General features: G+C 33.5%; 1 protein-coding gene across 1 annotated transcript in view; it reads left to right on the top strand.

Annotated features, from left to right (window-relative positions):
• Positions 1-25,375, top strand: part of LOC117339996 (T-cell leukemia homeobox protein 3-like) — a 28,515-nt gene extending 3,140 nt beyond the window's left edge. The window contains exons 2-3 of the mRNA XM_033901735.1: positions 16,237-16,453; positions 23,591-25,375. Coding sequence (XP_033757626.1) covers positions 16,237-16,453; positions 23,591-23,777 — 404 coding nt within the window. The 3' untranslated portion in view covers positions 23,778-25,375. The remainder of the gene's footprint in view (positions 1-16,236; positions 16,454-23,590) is intronic.
• Positions 25,376-27,756: the final 2,381 nt, after the last annotated feature.

The following is a 27,756-nucleotide window of genomic DNA, read 5'->3' as shown; positions in this document are numbered from 1 at the left end:
GTTGTCTATATATGAAGTTAATTTAAATTCAAAAGGATTAGTCAGATTTCAGTTTAACGTTTTTAATATCGGTTGTCTTGAACTTAACTTTTTCTTAAAATGAGACTAGATTTATTTTTCTCCGTGCAAAGTATTTATTGTGGAATGACGGTAATTAAAACCCATTGCAAGCAAACCTCGCACACGAAAACCCGCATTTGATATTGAAAACACATAGTGCCCCATCGTTCCATGTCAAGTAAACTGCCAGGTCATGTAGAGGGAAGAAGATGCATAGGTTCCTAATTAATGACAAAGGCTAGAAGTCATAAAATATTCACAGCTAAAGATTTATTTCAGCAAATACCCAAACTCATCGAAAGCAGCAGAAACTGACTGGATGGTAACAATACATTACACGTTTCAGTTGAACTTTCTATCAGAAGTGCAATACAGTTAGCCATACACAATAAAATACGTCTAATGATTTTATTCTATGGTAGAGGTAAGAAATATAGTATTCTAGTCGGCGTTTGATAATTAGTTAAAGTATGATATTGATTTATGTACGAAATGAAACAATTAACACAAACATAACACGATATAGACATAGAGTTATATCCACCTAATTATCACTGTGTTAAGGCGTACAGTGATTGTTTTATGTGTACTGTTAGGAGTTCTTCATAATGTATGGTTTTGGTTTTGTATTTACACAATGGAACTGGCCGTACCTGCTGAGTCGTATTGATCAATCGAGAGCGAGTGGGTGAGGTCACTCTCAAAGGTTTCTTATCTTCGAAATTGATTTAGTATATTCCCAAAACATACCATTTATCTATGATACCGGGGAATGTGGATCATTTCAATTAATTACACTTAATGTATCCCATAAAACTAAATAAAAACTTGAAATGAACGGCAGTTAACATTTAACTATATGGATTGTAAGGATAATGGTCAATACAATTAAAGTGTAGGGCAGATATAACTTTATATTACATAACTACCACGCTGAGATTGTCAAATGTTTAACTTATACAGTATTGATACCACGTCAGGAGAATTATAATGCTAATGCTGATATAACATTAACATGGGTACATTTAAGTACGTTTATTGTCTCATTGCCTATAAAAATATTAACATTTCACGACACCAATCTGTGTAGATCGGGAATATGAAATATTGAAATATCATTTGAGATAGGAAACAGTCGAAATATCTATTACCATCACCGCTACTAAACGATACATACATTTTCTGTAATTTATCGATCAAAAACATATTCATAGGTCACATATCATATTACTGTTCATTAATAATGCATTCTGGTATTGGGACATTACTGTTATTGATTATGTAAATGTTGTACATAAATATTGCATCTTAGTTATATCAATATGTTACTACTCTCCGTGGTATTTGTTGAAGACACGAGTGAGTTTTATATGACACACGTAAGAAGCTGTCATATATACCACATCTTAAAATAAAACCAAATTCACTTTGATGACAGGAACAATTATAATACCGTTTCATTTTGGAATGTTTTACAAAATTGTACATATATAATGATGTACATGCGAGTAATACATTACAGGCTAAGAAACATAAATAACATACTATTGTATACATGCTGATTGATTCTTGATGAACTTGTGACAAATCTTCTCAAAAAATGTAGTCAGCCATTGAATCGTCGAATATGTATTTTCATTTTTACGTATCTGCTTCGAAGTCACTCTTTAAATTGTATATTAAAATATTTGTGACTTGATTTAGTCCGATGGATACATAGAAATAATCTACTTCCGTGGCAGATTTATACTGGCTGTATTGTAAATAATGTATTATGCAATACAGACGCACGATATCAACTTAATCAATTTCATGCGCTAATGGAAATAATGATATGTTACTTGTGTAGAAGTAATATTACTGGGCATCCTTAATACAGCTTGGCAAAAGGAGAATGGCGTAGCATTAAACTTAAATGAATTTTTTATTACTTGTCATAATTTAGTTTTTGAAGAAAAAACAGCACAACCCGAGATTACTTGATATTACGTAACATATAAATCTTTCTTACAGTAAATAAATATATTTTACTCCCCAAAGGCAAATGCCCTGTCCATACAAAAATATATATATAAAAAAGTCCTTCTTTGAATTGTAGATTTTATTTCATCATTTTTTTGTTCAGACTTATTTAGGTCCATTGTAATGAAGAAATGAATTGTAAAATGTAATCTTATTGTATGCATAGGATATTGTATCAGTCGCATTTATTGGTGAGTTAGTTTCGATTCTAATGAAAAAAAGCGACATTGAAACATCTAACGTGTCTACTACTTACATCTATTACATTCTTTATTGTAATGTTCTCGCGTTGTTCGCTATCAAATCAATCGTAGACTTAAGGTTATCTCCCTTCGCCATTGCTGTGCTGATTTTTTTCTTGTTCTATATATTTTTTTTCCGTACTTGCAATTATCTAATTAAATGTGTATAAATAGGACGCATATCATGAGACTGCACTTGGCATAATTGAAATTCTTTCAAATAATTTCTTTTAATGAAATTAAGTGACGTTACATTTTTATAAATGTATCAGGATTTAAATTCCTCGATTAGTTATTTCATTTCATGAACCATGAGAAATGAGAAGGTTTTCAAATCGACTGAGTTGAAAGAAAAAAACAAATAAGACATTTTTATCACAGCAAAGTAAATATATTTACCCTATTGCATTCGGCCTGTTATTTAAAATTATGTCTTTTGTCGATTTGATAATATTTGCATTTACAAAGTGCGATGAAAAAAAACTTATATCCTCTCCTTTGGCTGCATTGAACTCTTTCTTGCTTACAAAAATTAACCTCCTTTAGTAACCCATCCAAATCCATTTTTTTACTTTTACGTTTCAAATGTCTCTCTGTAATTCGTATTTTTTGTTTGTTTCCATTTTGTCATCGCTTCGTCAATTATGAGTTTGAATGGCACATATTTACACTTTAATATCACTCTTCCCTACGTTTTTTGTGTCACGCAGACAAGATATTTATTTCTTACTTTTGTTCTTCCTTTATGTTATTTATTCATTTTTGTAAATTGCTTCATTGCGTTTTTGTTTTTATGGGTTTTTTTTTTATCATATTTCGTTGATTACGTAAAATACTTTAAAAAATATTTTTGGTATGCGGGTTTATAGTATTCATGTATATTCTGCTACACAGTCGTCATTTTTTTTCTTTCATTTACAAATAGTATTATTGATATCAAAAAGGAAAATGAATAAATGAAGTATATACCATCTAGTATGTATCCTAGGTGTATATTTATACATTATAGGTATTATTACCTGGTTATAAGTACCCTGCTGGTTTTACTACTTAAATACTTCAGTAATATTGTAAAACCATTTTACAAGATGTAGTACATTGCATGCTTTCACTGCACATATGTCAAGGTATTCAACATTGTGTAATTGTGTCAGAGTAATGCCTATGGTATCAGTTAAAGGGTGTGGTATTCTGTACATTATAAAGGTTATATGTCATACCATATAACCTGTTATTTTTGCAATCTAACAAAACTGTCGATACCATATAAATTGCATCACTAACTCCTAACAAGACAAGTGCTGATTCTTGTGAGAAATTGGCAATACAAAACATTGTTATCCGTTTATAGTTTATACCAAGTTAGGAGGTGTGTTTCCATAACATATCACAGGAATATGTATAATATTAATCTATTGTTCGTGGTGTTGTATTGATACTTTCTGCACTCGTCATTCGATTACCACATTTTGACATTATTATTAATATTTTGGTTGGAAATATCGACCAATTTTAAAACAACTGTAAGTCGGTATAATTTGTATATTATATCCATATAACACTATGAAAAATAATTTCCCGAGATTGATGTATAGAAATGGTCTATCGATCGTGTTAATATTCTGTAGATGACTTGAGTACTCATACTACTACCATATACATCACAGCTATGATATTGACGAGTAATAATTATCTCTGTGAAAACATCTCAGTCGATGTTAAAAGAACGACATAATTTACACATTATGTCGCAATATTCATTGATTACGACTTAATTTTCGTACACTGTAATGACACACACAATTCATGAATTTTAATTTCAATAAAGACAATCATATTGAGTGATCATAAATGTATGACGTATTATTTGATATTGTACCGTTGCATCCCGATTACAGATTTATCAGTAAATCTTAAAGACTTACAATAAAGTCATCGTCAGTGTTTATGAATTGTTAATATATTGTTATGATGTTTATAACTGTGTACTATGTCAAATGATACACTCAGTTATATCGACGAGGTTAATATAGTTCGCCCTCAGTCAATATGTGCCTATCAGGTCAGGTCAGGACCATATGAACTGAAAGCATATGTTCTTGATCTTAATAAAAAATATCTTATATGAAAATATCTTATCTTCAAATGGAATATTCAGACAAATAAATAATAAAAAACGTGTATAACAAATATAATGCCTAAATTATCACACTCTGAATTATCCTCTCAGACTATAATTTCATCAAATTGGGCATTTTTTAAAATTCAGTATGAATATACAATGTATGATTTATGATTCCATATGGGCAGACTGTTCTGAAAAGCATGAACTACATATTATGTATAGATCTGCACGTGACATTATCTTATCTAATCAGAACTGGAGGGAATCTTAATAAAGATAATACTAATAATACTAATAATGTTTATCCTTATATGATAATCTGTATATACTAATATAATAATGTATATAGTAATATAATAATGCATATGCTAATATAATAATGTATATACTAATATAATAATGTATATACTTATATAATGATGTATATACGAATATAACAATATATATATATATATATGATAATGTATAAATTGATATAACAATGTGTATATTAATCATCGTTATATCATTGTTGTATTACGAGGTATAATGTCATTCCGATAGTATTCACCAGTGTAATGTTACAATGCATTTCATTTTTATATCTCAAATATACCTGTAATATCACACATTTCGTTTTACAATGCTTTACAGAGAATATCACATGAGTGGGCAGAAGTCATAATTTTTTGGTCGGGATCAATATTGTGCCACGTGTGTTATATCAAATTGATGATCTTGTTTGATATTTCAGATATGAAATGGACACAGTTGTAAAATTCATTTTATCAACAATCTTGCTTTTATGAAAACCAAAATAAGCGAAACCTAATTAGTTTCATATAAAGTAGATACTTCATCGACTCAGATATAACCTTCGTCATTACTGAGACAATTCTGTGACAACATTTATGTATGACGTATGTGATATCACACTGTTATCACACGTTTGTAGTTTGCCAGAAATGAAATTTAATGGATATGTTTCTCTGTTAAGGTGTGGGATTGACCTACACGATCGTGTTCACTTTCGAATATTTAGTGACAACTTGACCAAAGTTATTTTATTGACACATTTAATCATTATCTTTGAGAAAACGATATAATTTAAAATGACAAAAACATGTAAATGTATGACTACAGGTTCATATAGGTGACCTTCGACATACTGTATTTAAGTATCCAACTTAACAAAACACATCCACAATGGTCTCTGTTTAAAAAGAATCTTTTCCTAAAGCGGGAATCTTAAAGCGACAACGCCATTAGATCCGACTGGGCGTAATAGGAATGTTGGTTTCCTAGTGTGTTATTTATTTTGTTTTTGTTTTAAATGTGCACATTTACACGCGCTGATCATCTCACTAATTAGAAACCAGTCAACACCAAGACGGTAAGGGATACACTGTTGGTGGAGACAGGAATATCACTATAAAAAAAAGGGTACTGCAAACGCTCTTAATTTGACGCACACAAATTTTAGCGCAAAGCCAAATTAAAACAGTTTATTGGAATGATGAATTAGTGTACCAACACTGATTGCCACAGAAACCAATGTAGATAAACAACAATCAGCACATTCATAATTTAACGGCATGCTTCCAGCGCGAAAATGCTAAAATAATAGTACCGCTAAAATATGTACATTTACAGTATCTTCATTACCGTTAAGTTAAAATCACTGCATTGATGAGATGACAGAGTTGTTAAGAATTTCTAACGTAACTATCTCTTTTATTATGTTTTTTTTTGCAAAGGATCAGTATAACTAATGCTGTATCCGTGTACGGCTTCAATAATCATTGTTCGTTTCAATTGATTTTAAGGTAGAATATCCCATTTAGGTTCCAGGTTATTTTTCTCTGCTTGTTTTGTTTTACGCCGGTGTACTTTGAAATTATTTATACTTTAGATCTCAATCTCATCTTTAACATACAGCATATATTATCAAAAATAAATATATTACCAGAAAAAAAGAAAGAGTTCATCATCACATTACCTTCATAATCATATCAAATACCCCTGTAATCATATTAAACTCGTCATAATTCTATAAGTTTCAAAAACTGACAATCTTGAATCATCAGAAATGATATTTTATTTCATTAGTCCAATAGCTGGTATCAAAGGTACTTTACACGGTCGATATCATGTATATATCGAGGAAAGCAACACGACATTCTAAGTAGAGAAAACCGGACATTTCTTCAAATATATATACAAATAATGTATATATGGTATATTTAATGGGTCCGCGCTGTCATGTTTTATCTTTCCAACGAGTGTTCACATGAAGATATTGGCCAAGTATTGAGCAAGTTATGACTAAAGAATATGTGAGTGGTAGATTGTTCGATAACGGTAAACAAACTATCAGAGACATTACTGTATCGATGTGACGTTTGTGGTTCCATTAAGTATGTCAAACCGAGTTAAATATTTACAGAGATGTTGTTATGGTCCATCTTTCGCAAGAAAACCGAGTTGGAATCATTTAGCCCTGAACATTTTCTACTGGGGCGGCCATGTTAACTTGGACTCTTTCGTGATCGGTTCAATTAGCCCAGAATTGTTCCACTTTAATATATGAACTGATCTTCCGTTCTATCTTTACAATATGTTGATGATAGTAATGGTTACTTTGTTATTTGTTATTTACAGACAATCACGTTTTTGTCATAAAGTATTATACTCCACAAGAAATGGCCTGCTCTATCGCTGCTTAGCACTAAAGCAACCATTACCAACTATATAGGGATAATCGGGAAATTCCACGTGATGAACTAACTAATCAATAACAGCCAATTAAATTACATCTGTTTTCCAATGTATCAACGGGGACTTATTGTAGGTAGAAATATCTCTGTAATGTCAATAGACTATGTAACACATTGTTTCGGCAATTTTATCACAGTTCTTGGAAATACCTTAATAAATATATATATTGTAACTAACTCTATCTATTTCAGCAAGTTAGGCCATTGGTTATATGTGATACCTGAACGTTTAAGGAGTCATACATTTTCAATCCTATTCAGAGAAAAGCTTAACTGAAACCTTTAATAAATTAACATTACAGCATATACCAACAATTCACCACATGATGTATCATTCAACCGTTCCCCCTATTATAACACTTTATATCTAATTATTTTAAAAAGTCTCCGTGACATTTTGATTTACGATTACGTATCGTGGAAGAAATTTAATTGAGTAGATGATGTTAAGAGCACTGCAGTTCTGTGAGGAAATCGTTACTCACTATTAAACATTGCCACTGATCATATGCGGGGATTATACGGGCTTCTACTGCAGAAAGACGAGCTATTAAAACACAATACCAGATTTATTAGGCAATGCTGCCTCCAATCTGTCGATTAGGTAATACAAGCACTCTAAGAGAAACGAATCTCATTAATTTCAGAGACGAATGTATCTCTAAAAAAAAACTAACCCTCTCCCAAAATGGTAGGTAACGTTTTATACCACTTGGCAGGAGGAGTGCTAACTCCGGTTTACGAGGACATACATATATATATATATATTAACCTATATTGATTTATACCGTCGTTATTACTTACTAGACCCTATATATATAATTATATATATATACAATAAGGAGGTAAGGCTATTTCGACAACCATTTTAGGTTAATACGTCATTAAGACCTATGCATTCCATGTATGTGGGCCTCGTTTACTATTAAAACTATAAGACGATACCAACGTGGACAAACATTAGTAACATAAACGAGGGCGATAAAAACGAAAATACCGACAAAATAACAAAATCATAATTCTAACTCAAAATAACAAGGGCGATAATAACGAATAATACCGACATAATAACAAAATCGTAATTCTATCTCAAAATACATAAAACAAGGGCGATAATAACGAATAATACCGACATAATAACAAAATCATAATTCTAACTCAAAATACATTAAACGAGGACGAAAACACAACGGATAATACAGACATAATTACGAAATCATAATTCTGCCTCAAAATCCGTTGGACGAGGGCAAAATATGAACAAGACATATATATGTGCATGAGGACCATACAATTACACGGAGATTAAGTCTTCATCAGCGACTTCCGACATTGAAATCTAGGTCAAAATCGTATTGTCTCATGGAACCGCAATGTATATCAACAAGCATCGAGCACGTCTGACTTCATATCGCATAAGAAAATAAGGATATGTATTCGTACTCGCAAGTAAATTCAACTAGTATGTAAAGTGAAGCCCGGGTACTACACTTAAGGACACCCTCACTCCTACTCAACCACCTCATGTTTAGATTTACATTCAATGGTGAAATGAGATTATTGCAGAAACTCGGTCAGATTAGAACAACGTTCATCATTATCCGTTTACGATTACATTAATGTAAATCTATCCATTTTTCTAAAATACTTAATAAATTGCGTTAGTATTCATTCCTTAAACTGTATTATTTATTTTCATTACTTTTGACCTAAATTGATACAGAAATGTTTAAACGTCCCAATTTAATCAAATTTATATTTTTGGATACAACATAATTTTCCAAAAACATAAAACACGTGTGCATATTCTGCACTTGTGCCATTCTTCATAAGAATTCAAACGTGACTTACAGGGTAAAGACAATAATCGGAGACGGTCAGTCTACCAGTAGAGTTTATCATTAAGCGAGCTCAAGGAATTTATCAAAACAACACAAAAGAGAACGGAGCCTTAAGATATAGATATATAAATACAATATATGTAAAAGCCGCACCATTAACATATTTCGTCCTTCTAAAAAGAAATAAGTCCATGGATGATGACGTGTACCGGAAGGATAACTGTCTCCTATTTCTGTAAAACAGGATTGTCCGTATGATGGCAGTGGCATTCAGCTGTTTTATTGATAATTATGCTAATGACGATTATGCGCCATCATGTTTTTCTATAATATGAATTCATCACATGCTTATGATATTACGAGTGAAATGGTTTCAACAACACACAAATTCAATGTCGTTGACCTATTTCCAGTTGTTTTTATTGCTTCGCAAATATTAAATACATATCCATAGATATACTCTTTGTAATTGACTCCAGTTAACGGCCAAGCTGTATAGGTTCTGTATTGTACAGTCCCATATTTAAAGGACATATGTGAAACCTAATTGATACATTTGTTAAAACAGGTGCCGGGATCACACAGGCTCGCCTTATCACTGTATAACTACAATGGTGATGTCTGGATTGGGTAGTGGTTAGGCTTGTTACTTAGACAGAAAACCCCTCTTTAACCAATCGCTGAGCCATTATTGTTGCCTTCCACAGTTTGATCACTTTATGACTCGTGGGAGCTTTAAAGTATCCGGCCCGAACAAAAGCTACAATCAAAATATATATTTAGGATGAAGGAGACGAATAAGCTTGAGCAGTAATAGAAAAGCTCCCGAGTAAGGCGTCCGGTAGGATATCTTCACGCCCGCCGGTGCGATTTTATGGCATGCTTTGTTTAACTAGTCCTAGACGCATTAACCACTTTGGCTTGAGTATAAAGGCGAGTTTTAAGTGAGTACCATGGCAATGGTTTGCATTGCAATTATAACACAATAGAAATCAGCGAGAAGGCACAACATGTTCTTAGCAGGCGTATTTTATATCAATTATTAGTATAAAAGTCTTTAGTAAAAGTGATATTTTGTTACTGTAATCTATATACGCCAGAAATAATGTTTAACCAGCAACACCGATGTTCCATAGTTTATCGATGTTTAGATATGTCTGTATTTTGTAATCGTGTTTTTGATAAAGGAATTGATAATATGATATATAACATATTTCTTTCCTTTAGAATATCATTATAACTATATTTATTCCAATGAAGAATGACGATCTGTATGGGTTCTTATAAGAATGGTCACCAGCAAAGTGACAGTATATTTCATTTTGAATACTTTAGTGATGTTAATGACTCAAAAACACAAAATAAAAATACCTGTAAGTTGCACTCTATAAACGATAGAACAAGACACAAGACTAATATCCACAGACATATCAGAAAGGCCAAGAGGGGTTCCCAAACTTCACTTGCTAGTAATGTATGATATTATGATAACAGTAAATTACAATCTCTGTTAAACACTCGATCAATATCTGAATGTAATCTACGACTACGGATTTAATTTTGTTACACTTTGATGATCAGAGGTAGTCTAACTCGTCAACATGTCAGAGGTGAAGGCTTCGGATGCCAAAACCATCCCTCTATAGCGATTTAAACAGTATTCCAATTCCATTTGATATGTCATTGTAAATATTTAATGCATCTTAAAAGACCTACTCAAAGAAGTTAATGTAGGAACGAAAGTATGACTTATATGTTCTTTTGTCGTGTGGCTGACGGTCAAGGTCAAGGATACGGGTCAATTGTCAAGAACGTGGGTCGAAGGTCAAGGTTAAAACTCTCATTGCCAGTCATGGTTTATTTATTTATGTCGGATTTATACGATAACAGATTTACATCAAGTGAAATAATCGATGTCTATTCTGGACACTGTGACCAGACGATTCGTCTAGAATTGGTTATTCATCTTTATTTCACATTTCATTACTTCAATTTCTGGCAATGCTGTTTATTTATTCCTAAGTTAAGTACACGTTTGTAATGATATGATAAACAACTCACACATAATCAAACCATGGATACATAAAATAGCATGTCGTTATATCAATTACATATCTCATTACATATATATCGGTTGAGGATTCGTACAGACTAGCTAGATATAGTGGTTGAGGATTCGTACAGACTAGCTAGATGTAGTGGTTGAGGATTCGTACTGACTAGCTAGATATAGTGGTTGAGGATTCGTACAGACTAGCTAGATATAGTGGTTGAGGATTCGTACAGACTAGCTAGATATAGTGGTTGAGGATTCGTACTGACTAGCTAGATGTAGTGGTTGAGGATTCGTACAGACTAGCTAGATGTAGTGGTTGAGGATTCGTACTGACTAGCTAGATATAGTGGTTGAGGATTTGTACCGACTAGATAGATAAAGTAGTGGAGGATTCGTATCAACTAGCCAGATATAAGGACTGAGAATTCGTAACGACTATCCAAAAATAGTGGTTGAGGGTTCGTACCGACTAGCTATATAAATATATCTAGATATAGGGGTTGAGGATTTGTACATACTAGCTAGATATAGTGGTTGAGGATTCGTACATACTAGCTAGATATAGTGGTTGAGGATTCGTACATACTTGTTAGATACTGTGGCTGGAGATTCGTACAGACTTGTTAGATATTGTGCCTGGAGATTCTTACCGACTTGTTAGATATTGTGCCTGGAGATTCGTACTGACTTGTTAGATATTGTGGCTGGAGATTCGTACCGACTTGCTAGATATTGTGGCTGGAGATTCGTACCGACTTTGTTAGATATTGTGGCTGGAGATTCGTACCGACTAACTGTATAACGTACCAACTCGTAGTAAATCGCATTCTGTCCGAATGTCGCTCATTTATATTGAATTAACTGTGTACTAATGTTGCCTTGTGCTATCTTGAAAACGAGTACTTCGTTCTGTAAACTACACTATTGGGTGTCTGGCACACGATAAGGTGGACGCTATTTATACACAAATGTATGTACATGAAGTATCCATACATATATTGTATTCATCAGATGTTGTCAGACACCATGGGTTATCTACACGAAGGAATGAATCGTCCAAAAAATAAAATGTGTTTCCTGTGATGTTCATTTAATACACACGTATTATTTCATATCTCTCTGATCAATTTGATAATTAAATTTATCAACAAATTTTAAAATATCTAATATTAAGATTGATCATCATTTTGTCACTGCATTCCGTTCCGGGTTATTTAAGCATTGAACGGCTTTCAGTTGGCATTCATATTGACTATGAATGCCAACTGAAAGCCGTTCAATGCTTATATTTACCATCTGCGATTTTTTATTTGTCGTGCGATTTTTTTTTTTTTTTTTTTTTTTAAATTTTCAAATTCTAATTTCAGTTGGCAGTTCATAAGCTGGTGAACTCGCAACTGAATTGGTAGGGTTATATAGTGGCAGTGCCATACAATGGTAAATATACGCATATGAACGCCCACTGTATGAACTGTGCTAATCTTACTGTAATCTCACGTTTGTTACAAGTGTATAACCTTATAGCCCGAATCAGTAATTACTAGGTTTATATACTAGCAGTGATACTGTAGATAATGTAAATATATAAAAATCTGTACTCACATTTTATACTACTGGCATTCAAAGTGTGGTACACGACATTAAAATAATTAACAAATTGATAATTCATTACATAGTTATATGTAACAGTAAAGATTTCTATTGATCATAAGTGTAATAAGTTAATGTTTCTATTTTTCAAATGTCGATCTCGAAAATAAATGGTGAGCAAACGACATTCCAAGTGGGACGTTTTCGTCACGTATGTAACACGGAAGTGAATTATGAATGAGTGGTAAGAATCACGTGTAAATGATATAACATTACAAATATGGAATGTTTGGTTAGGTGGCTTAGTGGACAACGCCTCTCCAAGCCAGCCAAGATAACAAAGAAAATAAACGTAAGTTGTTAGAAAGTGTTGCGTAATTATTGTAAACTAAATTTTTATGCATTTTCACAAATAAATATTTCAAACAATACCTCACATCCAACGTGAAACCAATCGAGACAATTTAACCTCTATTTCAGTACAGCATTGTACTATTCGCAATTCTGACCTTTTATGAGTTCAAACCCATATGCTGTTTTTTTTAAAGACGAGTCAGCTCTTTCAATTAGAGTAAACTATACTCAGACATCATAACTTTGCCGGGTACGGAAGTATCACAGGCATTTAAACACACTAAATTTCCGGCCGTCATTCTGCCCTGCCTTTCTCCACGAGATGAACGGTTATAATTAAATCTTGGTGGTTGCCTGCCGCTTGTCCTATTTAAAATTAAATTTGCCTTCCGCGTCCGCCTATTTCATTTTGAGCGTATAATGTTACATTTTCGTCCCTTTTTTCTGTTTTTAATGATGTATGCGCCTTCCTCAATACGTAGTATTTGAACACGGACAATAAAATTATTTTACAAAAAGAGAAAGGGAATTAGATAAAAGTAGATTAATAGTTGTAGACAAGAACGGTTTTGTTTTAAAAAAAGGTTAAATGATGTTGAAATGTAGCAATCGATAGGGCCGTGAGAGGGCATAGGCTACAAACACATTATTTACTGTGACCGTGTGTGTTGTATCGCGTTCAAACTGAATTGGGTACAAATAGGTTTTAGAGTTTAATGTTGTCTTCAAGGAAATGACAAAAGTACATACAAACTAAGTGGACCCTCATAGTTCCTTTGTGTATTATTTCAATCTATAATATATGATAAGTGATAAATTGGAGTGTTCTGCACAATATTCTGGTAGTGATACATGTATACGAGACAACAGGGCCGAGGGCACAGATTGGACCTCCTTGATAACCCTTCAAAACACTACATTCCCCTCCACCTAATAACGCTCATAAACAAATCCACTAATATACAACTATATATAAGTTTATTTATCAGAGGAATTCATCTATATCAACCGTTTTTAACAATGGTATAATTTTCAGTGTACTTAAGTAGGAACACCGAATCGTTAATCGTAACGAATGTTAGGATTTGACTGATAACTCGTGTACTGTTAACTAATACACATCCTAATTGAATTAGGTTTGCAATCACGATATATTTTTCATTTTAATTCAACCATAATAATTTGTAACATCAAAGAATGTAAGGCATATTGTTTACATATGCATCTTGGTGAGCAAATATACAGACTCTAATTGTCGCGGAGTGTCCTTCCTTGTTAAACAAATACAAGTGTATAGATTTTATTAACCTGGGATGTTCCTTGGTCAGCGAAATCTTATTTTAGTTTTCTGATTTGTGCCTTGTAAAAAAATTAATATGTAGCTGACTGAAATGACACATATGTTTTATGATAAGTTTATTAAGTTGGATAAATAAATTCCACAAATCAAACAAGGTGAAGGATATCATGTATATGGCCAGTCAGAAACAGTCCGTACTTAATTTACGACTATTGATATGATGATATCACCGGCATGTATTGATCTAATAGAACTGGGTGCGTTTTGATTACAATTTCCGTGACTGTAGATACATTTTACATCAAAAGATTATTTAACATGTTAACATTGACATCACAATGCACTACGTACTCTCTAATGTTTAATTTTCCAAATATGTGTTTTTAATCCATTTGGATTTGTTTACATAACGGATGTTATGTCTAGCTTTTCAATGAACTACTTGAATGATTTTGATTCTCAGGAAGATCTTTCAGTTAATAAGGGGGGAAAAGTGCAATATGCAGGTAATCATTGTCTAGATAAAGCTGATAGGAGGTTATCTATTCTCGTTACTGACGTCCTTTAGAATATTCATAACAAAAAATCTTGTTAAACTTTCATTGTTTTCTAGAAATTGATAAATCTCTTTTATTGTACGTTTCGATACGTTATGGCCACACCCTCTTTAATATAATAGCACTCATTGTTTTAGAGTCCTAAAATCATATCCATGTTCATAATAGGTTTTCTCGAGCTTTGCAGTGCACCTATTTCAAATTGGAGTTGAATGTGCGATTTTATGTCCAGCAAAAAATGACTGTTTCAAATATGATACATTATATATGTACATTTAAAAGTATACCACTGAGTGCAGTAGAAAAAGTAGCATTAAGTTATTATGTATCCCGAACTGAATCTTACCAAATAGTCTGAAACAAAAAGGCCGCCAAATGACCTATTCGAATAGATTGGTTCTCAGTAAAGCCCAGCTGACATGCAATAAACCTATCCGCTCGATTTAAGATTCTTTTAGTTTATGTCCGTGATGTTACGAGGAGGTCCCCATATATGATGTGATTCCATAATGCCCCTTTAAAGTGGAACATATTGTGTAGCTCGCTTATCCTCATGGGATTTTTTCCAACCTATAAATCTATACACACATGAACATACCGTTAAATACCCCATAGCAGTGTTGTATAAAGCCTAGAACCAGACATAAATCATCAGATATATACTTCAGTTACAACAGTGATGTACAAGGTTATAGCTAAGGTAAAGATGATATTTTGAAATAAAAGATACACAATGTAGTATTCTTTTATTAAAAAAAACCCATTTCACTTATGTTATATGTATATTGACAGATCTGAGAGCATAGATTATTGTAGAAATATCATTGCATAGTAATGTCCAATTGTTATGTGGACACATCCGCTACTATTCCATTCTGCGTAAGTCGCGGTACAGCGTTTCCTCAATTAACATGTGTTTTGATGTACATTGTATGTCTATCATATTTACTATGAAATGTGAATTACGTTTGTCCTTCATTTGAGGACGATGATGATCATTATCTACTTAGTATTTTATATCATATCTGGTGTTCTTAAACACTACATTTACCATTTTGTGTCGATTGATATATTTTAAACATTGTTGGAACTCGTCAACATGCACGCTCTTTTAACAAGATTTAGGGTCAACGTGTGTAGAGATAATACAAGAACAATATCGTTTGTAAAGTAATGTATGATTTCATGCAGGAATGGTTTGTTATTCTTTGAAAGTTTGGTTTTTATAAACCGGAGGCTGATTGTTTATGCTCATTGTAATAATAAGATATGAATATATAAGGCTGTAAACAAGAGATTTATTGATTTTATTCTGTTTATTTATATTTCTTAGTAACAAGAAGAATAGGACATCCATACCAAAACAGAACGCCTCCAAAACGGAAAAAGCCCCGGACATCATTTACTCGTCTCCAAATCATGGAACTTGAAAAACGCTTCCACAGACAGAAATATCTGGCCTCAGCGGAAAGGTCGGCGTTAGCGAAAGCACTGAAAATGACAGATGCACAAGTGAAAACATGGTTTCAAAACCGCAGAACAAAATGGAGGTAAGATTCCACTACCTACGGAATTCTAACTAAGAATTAACAAAACGAATAAGAATATGAAAACAAAATATAAAATGTATATGGAGATAATCAGGAAGATCGTCTTCTGATTCACGGCGACAACCGCCATGTAAATCTCCAAAATATTTATTATAAAAATTAGAATTTCGAGAGTGACAAAGGATCTATCTGGCATTCCAGTATTGAAACGATAATTTCCCTTTTCGCACAAGGACTCCTCCAGGTGAGAAAATATATCTCAGAGATTACATCATAAACTAAGTATCCCCAGCAGACGCGCTAGTTCACTCCATATATTAATTAGCTGCCCACGTCACCTCCATATAGTATAAAGACGCGTTCGTCATCTCCATATATCAATTTGACGCGCACGTCAACTCAACATGTTAATATGACGCGCTCGTCAACTCCATTTATTACATTTTTACCAGTGAAATATCAAAAATTATTCATTCTATAAAAGTGATATTTTTCACTAGTGAAAAATATCACTTTTGCTGATTTGACCAATCAAATTAATGATTAGAAATTACCAAAATAATTGACCAATCAGAAAGCCCGACATATATGTCAGCACCTGGACAGGGGAAACTACTTTTTTTGTTAACAAATTATCGCTGTAGTCCTAGTTAGCATACGGGGTAGGGTTTTTTACGTTGATAAAAAATGTAATAAACAGAATATCTAACAGTGTCTTCAGTAAAACCAAATATATTTCACTCGTGTGGCTAATATTTTGATATTTTTCACTCGTGCTGCGCACTCGTGAAAAATATCAAAATATTAGCCCCACTCGTGAAATATATTTGGTATTACTGAAGACACTGTTAGATATCCTCTATATATTAATTTGACGCGCTCATCAACTCCACATGTCAATATGACGCGCTCATCAACTCCACATGTCAATATGACGCGCTCATCAACTCCACATGTCAATATGACGCGCTCATCAACTCCACATGTCAATATGACGCGCTCATCAACTCCACATGTCAATATGACGCGCTCATCAACTCCACATGTCAATATGACGCGCTCGTCAACTACATAAATCAGTTTGACGCGCTTATCAACTCCACAAATTAGTAAGACCAGCACGTTATTTCCGTATATTAATAAGAAGCGCTTGTAAACTCAAAACATTAATAGACCGAACTGTATCAATACATCCAATACCAGCTGTTCCTAATTCATTTATAAACCGTAAATATAAAACATAACGTGTCTTTTTGCATATAGATGCATAAAACACAACCACAGCATAGGTATGTATTTGCGGAAACTCTCACAGGACTTGCATTGTCATGAAGAACATACCATATAATAAATGACGCGTCTATGTTCATTTAGATACAAAAAAAAACAACATATCTACAGCGATACGTATATGTATACAAATATATATTCTGTTTGTAGGTCTATATATACTCATATGGGACCTGATATATAGGACAATAATGGTTAATATCACCTGATAATAACTGCAACCTAGGTAATAGTAACATAGACAAATAACACGAGTTTTAATGTGAATCGGCCTACAACAATGTTCTTGATGTTATGGAGGAACATTGCATTGGTCTTCATGTTAATAAAGCAATAACAATGTTCTTGGTGTTATGTAAGACAATACTACCATTCTTTGTTTTATATAGGACAATAATATTGTTCTTTGTGTTATATCAGACAGGAATACTGTTGTTTGTGTTATATCAGACAGGAATACTGTTGTTTATGTTATATCGGACATGAATACTGTTGTTTGTGTTATATCAGACAGGAATATTGTTGTTTGTGTTATATCAGACAGGAATACTGTTGTTTGTGAGACCAGGATACTTTGTTTTGTGTTATATCAGACAGGAATACTTGTGTCTCGTGTTATATAGACAGGAATACGTTGTTCTTTGGTGTTATATCAGACAGGAATACCTGTTGTCTTGTGTTATTATCAGGACAGGAATTACTGTGTTGTGTTTATAATCAGACAGGAATACTGTTCCTTGTTGTGCTTATATCAGGACAGGAATACTGTCCTCGTTTGGTTGTATTCAGGACAGGAATACTGTTGTTTGTGTTATAACAGACAGGAATACTGTTGTTTGTGTTATATCAGACAGAAATACTGTTGTTTGTGTTGTATCAGACAGGAATACTGTTGTTTGTGTTATATCAGACAGGAATACTATTCTTTGTGTTACATCAGACAGGAATACTGTTGTTTGTGTTGTATCAGACAGGAATACTGGTCATATTGTAGGAAATGATTTAAATCCTGTTTTCGTGTACTTCTCGTGACAGCTATTATATGGCCATGATAAATGAATATTAGCAATGATCAAGCTTTATTCGTGGTTATTATGTTATTCAAGTTCAATACATTTGTTGGCAGAAATAAATTGTCAATAGGATTGGATTTCAGACATAATCTTTTATAAGTAACGTTGAATTCGAAATGCCTCGGGTATACAGCACACTATCATAACAGATACACCTGCTCAAATTGCATAACCGGATGATTGTCTGCATGCTTATGATATTGATTTAGGCGTCCAGTCCACGTCACATACAATGGCGCATTAATCTATCAATAAGCAAACGGTCAACATACAAAACGATGGACGATATATATTAGTCGTGTAATGAATGTTTAAAATGTGATTGGAGACAAAGGGTTCTGAGTGGTACTAACGCTTGTAGAAAGGAATCATACAGAATGCCTGATGATGATATCATACCAAATATGAGTAGGGATTCGATTATTTCAAAACATAACCCCCTCCGAGGTACAAACTGGTTCGAAGAACCGAGTTCGTATCTTATCTCCGGATATCGTTGGTGTCTTCACAATCCTGCTGTGAAGAATGGATCCGTTACCTTTTTTACAACGTCTCCGACGGATGGGTGATGTTTAAAGGCACGCGCCGGCTCATCTATATTTAAGCGGGAGCGGTCTTTGTATTGTTTCGTGTTAGTCAGGGATCCGAACTCCTGCTGTGACGCCATATTGGTTCAATGTCTGACAGAGCTTAATTATCTTCAGTAATTCACATTTACAAGCATTTCTATCATGTGTCAACATCGTTGAGGAAATTGGTAGTTATAAAATTGAACTATTAGAATGTTCGTCAATGAAAATACACTAATGGTTGGCTAAGTTAATAATTAACTATCTTAACAAGCACCTAATTGTGGACGAAAAACGTTAATTAATATCATCAGGAAAATGATATTTTGATAGCCATATCAAGAATCCTGAAACTTTGCAATGTGGGTATTGGCATGCAAATGTAGATATGAAAAAATAAACACACATTCGTATTACGATTGAAAAAAACAACAACACTATTTTAACCGCGCTTGCTAGTCAAGAAACCTCGCGAAGTCTAAATATGAGAGGATCTATGAAGAAAACCCTCACGATCGGGCATTTAGCTCTGAACCTTTCTACGCTGCAATCAATACGCAGATCTAATTGAAACATTTGACGTCATACAAGTATTAACTTATGATATATATGCATAAATACTTCGAAACAAGTGACATTCAAAACGAATTGATGCGAGATACCTATGTTATTACTTTAGTTACCCTATCATAAAAATCTTAATTTAAATTATCATATTATAGGGGAAAACAATCATGATGTACATAATAAACTTTGGAGAATTAGTATTACCTACCCTGAGTGTTGTATATGTTGTATATTAGCATGTATAAGTGGTATGTAAAGTGCCTCTGATATATCAGATATACAACTGTATTGATCGATAATGTATGTATATAACGATTCACATGATGTGCGCAAACATCGTTTTCATTGCATAAACGTCACCGATATACAAATTTAAAGTATGCGGGCAAGATAGAACCGTTCTCAAAGTGTCGAACAATGTGATAATTTCATCAATAAGAAAGTTTAATTTTTTGCGTAGGGTATCCATTCAATGACGTGGTAAAATTAAAATTGTGTTTTTATCTTTCACACAATTTAGCTAAATCTGGTATATAGACGACACTATTATATAACAATGTGTATCTGCAACAATGTGTATCTGTAACAGTGTGTATCTGTAACAATGTGTATCTGCAACAATGTGTATCTGTAACAGTGGGTATCTGTAACACTGTGTATCTGTAACAGTGTGTATCTGTAACAATGTGTATCTGTAACAGTGTGTATCTGTAACAGTGTGTATCTGTAACAGTGTGTATCTGTAATAATGTGTATCTGTAACAGTGGGTATCTGTAACACTGTGTATCTGTAACAGTGTGTATCTGTAACAATGTGTATCTGTAACAGTGTGTATCTGTAACAGTGTGTATCTGTAACAGTGTGTATCTGTAATAATGTGTATCTGTAACAGTGTGTATCTGTAACAGTGTGTATCTGTAACAATGTGTATCTGTAACAATGTGTATCTGTAACAGTGGGTATCTGTAACACTGTGTATCTGTAACAATGTGTATCTGTAACAATGTGTATATGTAACAGTGTGTATCTGTAACAGTGTGTATCTGTAACAATGTGTATCTGTAACAATGTGTATCTGTAACAGTGTGTATCTTTAACAGTGTGTATCTGTAACAGTGTGTATCTGTAACAGTGTGTATCTGTAACAATGTGTATCTGTAACAGTGTGTATCTGTAACAATGTGTATCTGTAACAGTGTGTATCTGTAACAATGTGTATCTGTATCTGTAACAATGTGTATCTGTATCTGTAACAATGTGTATCTGTAACAATATGTAACAGTGTGTATCTGTAACAATGTGTATCTGTAACAGTGTGTATCTGTAACATTGTGTATCTGTAACAATGTGTATGACAATGTGTATCTGTAACAGTGTGTATCTGTAACAGTGTGTATCTGTAACAATGTGTATCTGTAACAATGTGTATCTGTAACAATGTGTATGACAATGTGTATCTGTAACAGTGTGTATCTGTAACAGTGTGTATCTGTAACAATGTGTATCTGTAACAGTGTGTATCTGTAACAATGTGTATCTGTAACAGTGTGTATCTGTAACAATGTGTATCTGTTACAGTGTGTATCTGTAACAGTGTGTATCTGTAACAATGTGTATCTGTATCTGTAACAATGTGTATCTGTAACAGTGTGTATCTGTAACAATGTGTATCTGTAACAGTGTGTATACGTAACAGTGTTTCCTCCCATCCTATACCTACAAGGATTGCTATTGTCGTCAATAAGGCACCAACCAACGCCAAACTAAAAACAGGTTCGCCATTGTAGGATTTCTAACAGTTTGTACAATGTATCAACTGTACTTTTAATACCAAAATATCTCTGTTGATATCTTCTATTAGCAATCGTCTATACCTCTAAAACCTCTATACACCGGTATATTTTAATACACGTATATAAAAAATGGTAGACACTCGTTCAACTCTTGAAACTACATCGAACGCAACATCGAAAATCGGTATACCGAAAACAGCTCTAGCAGATGGCAGAATATCTACATTTTGTTATACATAACATCGTAATGTATCCTAACCATCATAAAGTACTGATGAAAATTAGAACAATAAGGAAAGATTATGTTTCACTGTAGACTGCTTACAACTGTAACATAACAAACCACGTCCTACAATGTCCATCCCTACAGACTGTCCAGAACTGTAACATAACAAACCACGTCCTACAATGTCCATCCCTACAGACTGTCCAGAACTGTAACATAACAAACCACGTCCTACAATGTCCACCCCTACAGACTCTCCAGAACTGTAACATAGAAACACGCTCCAGAATGTCCATCTTCTACAGTCTGTCCAGTCAACCACGATTCTGTATTAATTTTGAGAATGAATTCATACAGGAATAATAAGACTATGGAATGACTAAAAGAGAAGAATTATTCGTATTATATACTTGCCATATCCGTTTTTTTTCGACATTCAGACATGCAGGTACGTCAACGACCAACTAGATATTTTACAGCTCGTGCATTCTAATGGAATGGCACTATAGATGGAACCAAGTCTTCAGTTTATCAGTTTACATATTCATTACGATCTCGTCAACAACTATCAAGTTATCCACGTACACGTGTATGTGATGGTTATCTTCTTCTGCACCGACAGCTGATTCGCTTTCCAGAAGCGTTTGAAGCGGGGGTCCTTTTGATGTGTGATATGTTCGCCAGCTCAAAAGCCGGATAGGTCCATTTGTGAACCTTCAATTTTTCAAGGAAAATTGATATGTTTCGACATAATCATCAACAACATATGAAATTAGATAGTCAACAATGATCAAACACTTTGTATGGTGATGTAGGTAGTTTACAAAGATTTTGTTTAAAATCACTAACGTCTGGAGCCAATGATGCTACTTCGGGGTTTGACGGATTACATTTGCAATATTCAGCATCCTTGCTGCGCTTGATTCGTCTGTAGCGTATTGCTGAGGATTTCCATGACGTTGATCAAATTGACGTAACATTCACCACATGTGATCTAAACTGCATCTATGTGGTCATATATGCAGCCCAGATTAAGATTGGGGTAAAGAGAGTTTGATGCGTCATATGTAAATATTATAATATATATAGTCACATGTGATTGTAATGTGTATCACATTGGCTCAGTGGTATAAGTTGCGGGTATTTCTGGCTAGGCGAGTAGGTACATTAGATCTGGAGTTCGAGGGCCGGTGATGGCACCAATCATCAAATTGTCTTTCTTCGTCATTTACGTACAGTAACTATGTTGTATACTTTAGATACATGAATATACATGGAATTAACAACTTAACTATATCATTAACCGGTAGAGTCCGTACTGAATTATGAAATCAATTTTTCGACAGTAAACAATATTTTGACTTTTCATTTTTCGTCTTTTTTAAAGTGTACAGCTTTGATTTCAGTTATACTTCTAAATGCCTTTAAGTAGCAGCACGTATTTGTTTTTTTCTTCATTCATTTGATGGCGTCATATCAAATAATATTGTTTCATAAACTACGTTTTAAAATATGTACATATGTACAAATATACATGAAACGGTTAGATAAGTAGAATTACATTCAAACTGTTGCTTATGGAGACAAATAAGATTCATATTGCGCTTTTGTTTTGTAGACGGCAGACGGCCGAGGAACGGGAAGCCGAACGTCAGGCGGCCAATCGGTTGATGATAAGTCTGCAGGCGGAAGCCAACAAGACAATCTATGACATAAGAGACCCGTTGTGTATGAGTAACTCTTCTCTCCACGCACTTCAAAACCTTCAACCATGGGTTGATGATTCTTCCCGTAGTGATCGGTGATTGATGACGTTATTATGACACAGGGGAAGATCCCCAAGTGAGAGAACTCCCGAAGTGATAGTTTATGAAAGACAAAACCCCATGTGATGAATAACAAAAGGGAAGTTCCGAATTGAATTGAGTGACCATGACAATTGGTAAAACTCGTCTCTTACCATACGAAATATATTTCGAAAGAGAGATTGTGATTTAAAACGACATCCCGGCTGAAGATGACGTCATATTATTCCAAATGGCGTCATGGTTGATCAGTCAATCAGGTCGAAGAATTTACTCATTTAAACTCAGGATCTCAAGCTAACCAACAACCTCACCTTTTCATATGATATAGTACTGCAGGGATTGTTGGGGATGATGGGATATCCCCCGTGATATCGTCAAGTCTCATGTCCCAAAACACCATTGAAATGCATGTGTTCATCCCTCCCTTTATCAATCTTCGTGTTGTCATCTTGATTTCATTTCAAATACCCGACTTAATTACGAAAATCACAATCAATCTTTGACGACATCGATTAATTTTGTTAATGTGGCGAATTCATTTTATAAATTACATGATATTCGATGAATCATTTGTATATGTTGCACTGGTAAAATAGTAGCCGCTTCTTTTGATTCTGAAAGGGACTTTTCTTCTTTTGTCGATTCCGTAGAACGCCGGTCTGTTAAACCAAAGGCCCTGCGTTCGACTCTCTTGCAATGGAAAATAGTGTTACACACACAAACAATATCAGCCAAAGTGATGATGTTTTTATCATCAATTTTGTTCTCTGAAATGCAGTTATTGGACGATTGATTACAAATTGCACGATTCAATTGGTACCTTCTATTTTTTTTATCAGCAGGGATTCTCGACAATTTGTTTCATTTGAAAGCATAATAAAATGATATAAAAGCCCAATTGATGGAATTGGAAATAGGCCTAAATATTTAAAAAGGGGAGATAATTTACTTAATCATTTGATTTTATATTTGTTATATCAAATAAACGACTGTTGGAATATATCATTATAGTGGCTTGTAGAGAACAGAATAAAAGTGTGTAGTGTTAACTACTATTAATGATATTTAAACCTGGTATCCAGGTTGAGGTCAAAGTTCGTTGTTTTTTGCAGAAGGAGCATTTTGTTCGTAGCGTAACTTTGTGGAATCAATGGTACCACAAAATTAGATCATATTCGTTTAAATATATAATATTACATCTTCTGCAAGTTACTTTTTTTATCATGTAAATGACATCTACATCCAGATACTGAAATATTTGTGAGATTAGTTCGGATATATACATATACATTGTACGAATTGCTATACGCAGAGTTCTGATCTGAAAAAATAAATAAATGAATAACGGTAAGACACATGTAGCATTACATTGTCTATCTTACATTTATAGAAGTTATGTTATATTGATTTATGTTGTAGTATTAAAATTGGTGGGGTTTTATTATATATATAATTATCTATAACTACAATATAAAATAAATACGGGTTACACGACGACAAATGATATTGGCTCATATTTACGTTGTACAGTATGTGGACTGATTTAAACAGCACATTTATGATGACACACGTGCTAAATGTATTATCAAATCATGTTCTTAAATATTTTCTTATAATTTCTTTTGAATAAATTATATATTATAAAACACTTTGTCAATATTTAACTAGTAATTGCTTTTGTAAGTTTGTCATTTCCTTCAGAATCTGTCTGTGCAGCGTTTACTGTGAGTAAGTCATTGTCTTCAACTGTGCGACTGTTACGAAATTTCCACATGAGAATTTCATAGTCTATATAACATAAGATATTCACAGTCATTGCGCTAATCGTAAATTAGCCAGAATACGTAATACATACGTAGTTAAAAGTCTACTCATATCTAGCTCCGTGGACTACTCACATCACTACACTCAACACGGCCAGGCCGTGGGAGCGTGACTAGCTAGCGAAACTCGTAAATTGTTTTAAAAATGGACTGGAAGGATGGAGCATGGTACAGTTTAGATCATGACATTTACCAATCGGATTGACCTTCTCCTTACCGAGAAAGATTGGAGTGTGAGGACATATACAACAGTTTCACAGTTTTCTCGGTAATGATGATGGAAGACCAGAGAAAGCGCTGACGGTCGAAGTAGCTGTTGGCCTGTAATTTAACAAAGTCTGTAAACTATATAAAGCTGCAGCCTCCCTCATCCAGCCAGATTGTGATCTATTTATTTCTTCAATATATTTTCTTTGTTTTGGTTTCACAAATATTTTTTGCGTGTCCTTGCAAACTTTTAGTCACTAAGCATCCAATCGAAACAACTTCAATGCGAAGCTCTGTTTGCTTATAAATTAAAATTAAAAACAAACAAACAAACAAACAGACAAACTCCAACACAATATGTAAAACAATGCGAGAAAATAGCACACTTTTTGTTGAAGTGACCTATAGTAATTATTTTGCAAGAAGAAATAATCACCTATATAATATCTTAATATATAATATAAACATCAAAGTAAAGCGACAATTTTGCGAGATCAAATTTAAGGTAAGTTTCATCGGGTTCATTAATCAATGGCACATTAACACTATCTGTAACAGTAATGCATAATGCCGCTGACCGAACCGTTATAAGTCTCCCTATATTTTATCCAAAAACACTAAAATAACGATAACACAGAATCATCACATGTTCGTATAAAACGTTCATGCATTTATGATTGCAATTTTGCTTGAATAGACTGGGGTCAAATAAAAGAAAAAAAAATATAACATAACGACAGAAATTTTACTTAAAAATCCAACAGATGCTTTCATTATCTTGGTAACATGAATCAAGTCATATATATACAATGTACGTCAATGGTTTCTTTCAAAATGTCACATACAAAAGTGTCTTTACCGATTAATCATACCAGGCCAATTACAAATAGGAACAAAGAAAATACTACAACCACGTACATTTATGTACATATGCAGAAACTATTTTATGTGTCAGTTTAAACTCCAAGTGCGGTAAAGACGTCGTGACAATGAACCAATTGTTTGTATTGTTTTATTTACGATCGATGGTTTTTCTAATATCTGTTTTATTAATTAAATCGAGTATTAGCATGTGATATATATTATTTGTTTTACACGACGTGAACTGATAGGCCAGATATCAAAAACTATGAATTACACATTCCGGAAACAGAACAAAGACACGAACATACATTGTACATCTAGTAGTGCTATACGATGACTTCATTGTTCCAGGCAAAGTGGAATGACAAATATGACATACGACCACATACCACATATAAAGATTACTTTGATTAAATTTGTTCAATCTTTAATTTTCTTCGTCGATTTTGTTTCATTTCATTTCTAACAACAAAACTTAGCTGTTGTATATAATGTATGCCTATGGTAGAGTGTGTTCACTTTACTATAACCATGTTGAAATGAAACTTTTATTTTTGTATATACTTGGTATATGTAATTTATGTTAATACTAAGAAGGCTTCTTTCAGCGAGATTGGCGCAATGAACAATGGCGGTTATGTATTCATTCTGTTGTAATTAGATGACGGTGGATTTGTGATTGACTGGATTTGCGATTGACTGACCTCCCTTTAAATTTGAGAATCAGATATGATACACATAATAAAGTTGTTAAAAGACGATTCAACGACAAAATTATAGAGAGATTTTTCATCACACTGAATAAAATACTTAAAACCACAATATACGTATCTTTCACCTAGAGCAATTCAAGCAAAAAAAACATATAACATAAATATAATTAATATTTAGTAATCTGAGATACATCCATGGCGACTTTGTGTGGGCTGGTGTCTACAATTAGACTATTACCAACAGTAAACGAACCTCTGTTGTAATCTGTCCTTTGTTGGTAAGGAGAGTGTCCGGGACCTTATGTCTGTCCTTTATTGGTTAGGAGAGTGTCCGGGACCTTATGTCTGTCCTTTGTTGGTTAGGAGAGT

The sequence above is a fragment of the Pecten maximus genome, chromosome 12, assembly GCF_902652985.1.
Source record: "Pecten maximus chromosome 12, xPecMax1.1, whole genome shotgun sequence".
In the NCBI taxonomy this organism is placed as follows: Eukaryota; Metazoa; Mollusca; class Bivalvia; order Pectinida; family Pectinidae; genus Pecten; species Pecten maximus.
The sequence above is the reverse complement of the archived record's forward strand: the minus strand, read 5'-3'. Positions and strand labels throughout refer to the sequence as shown.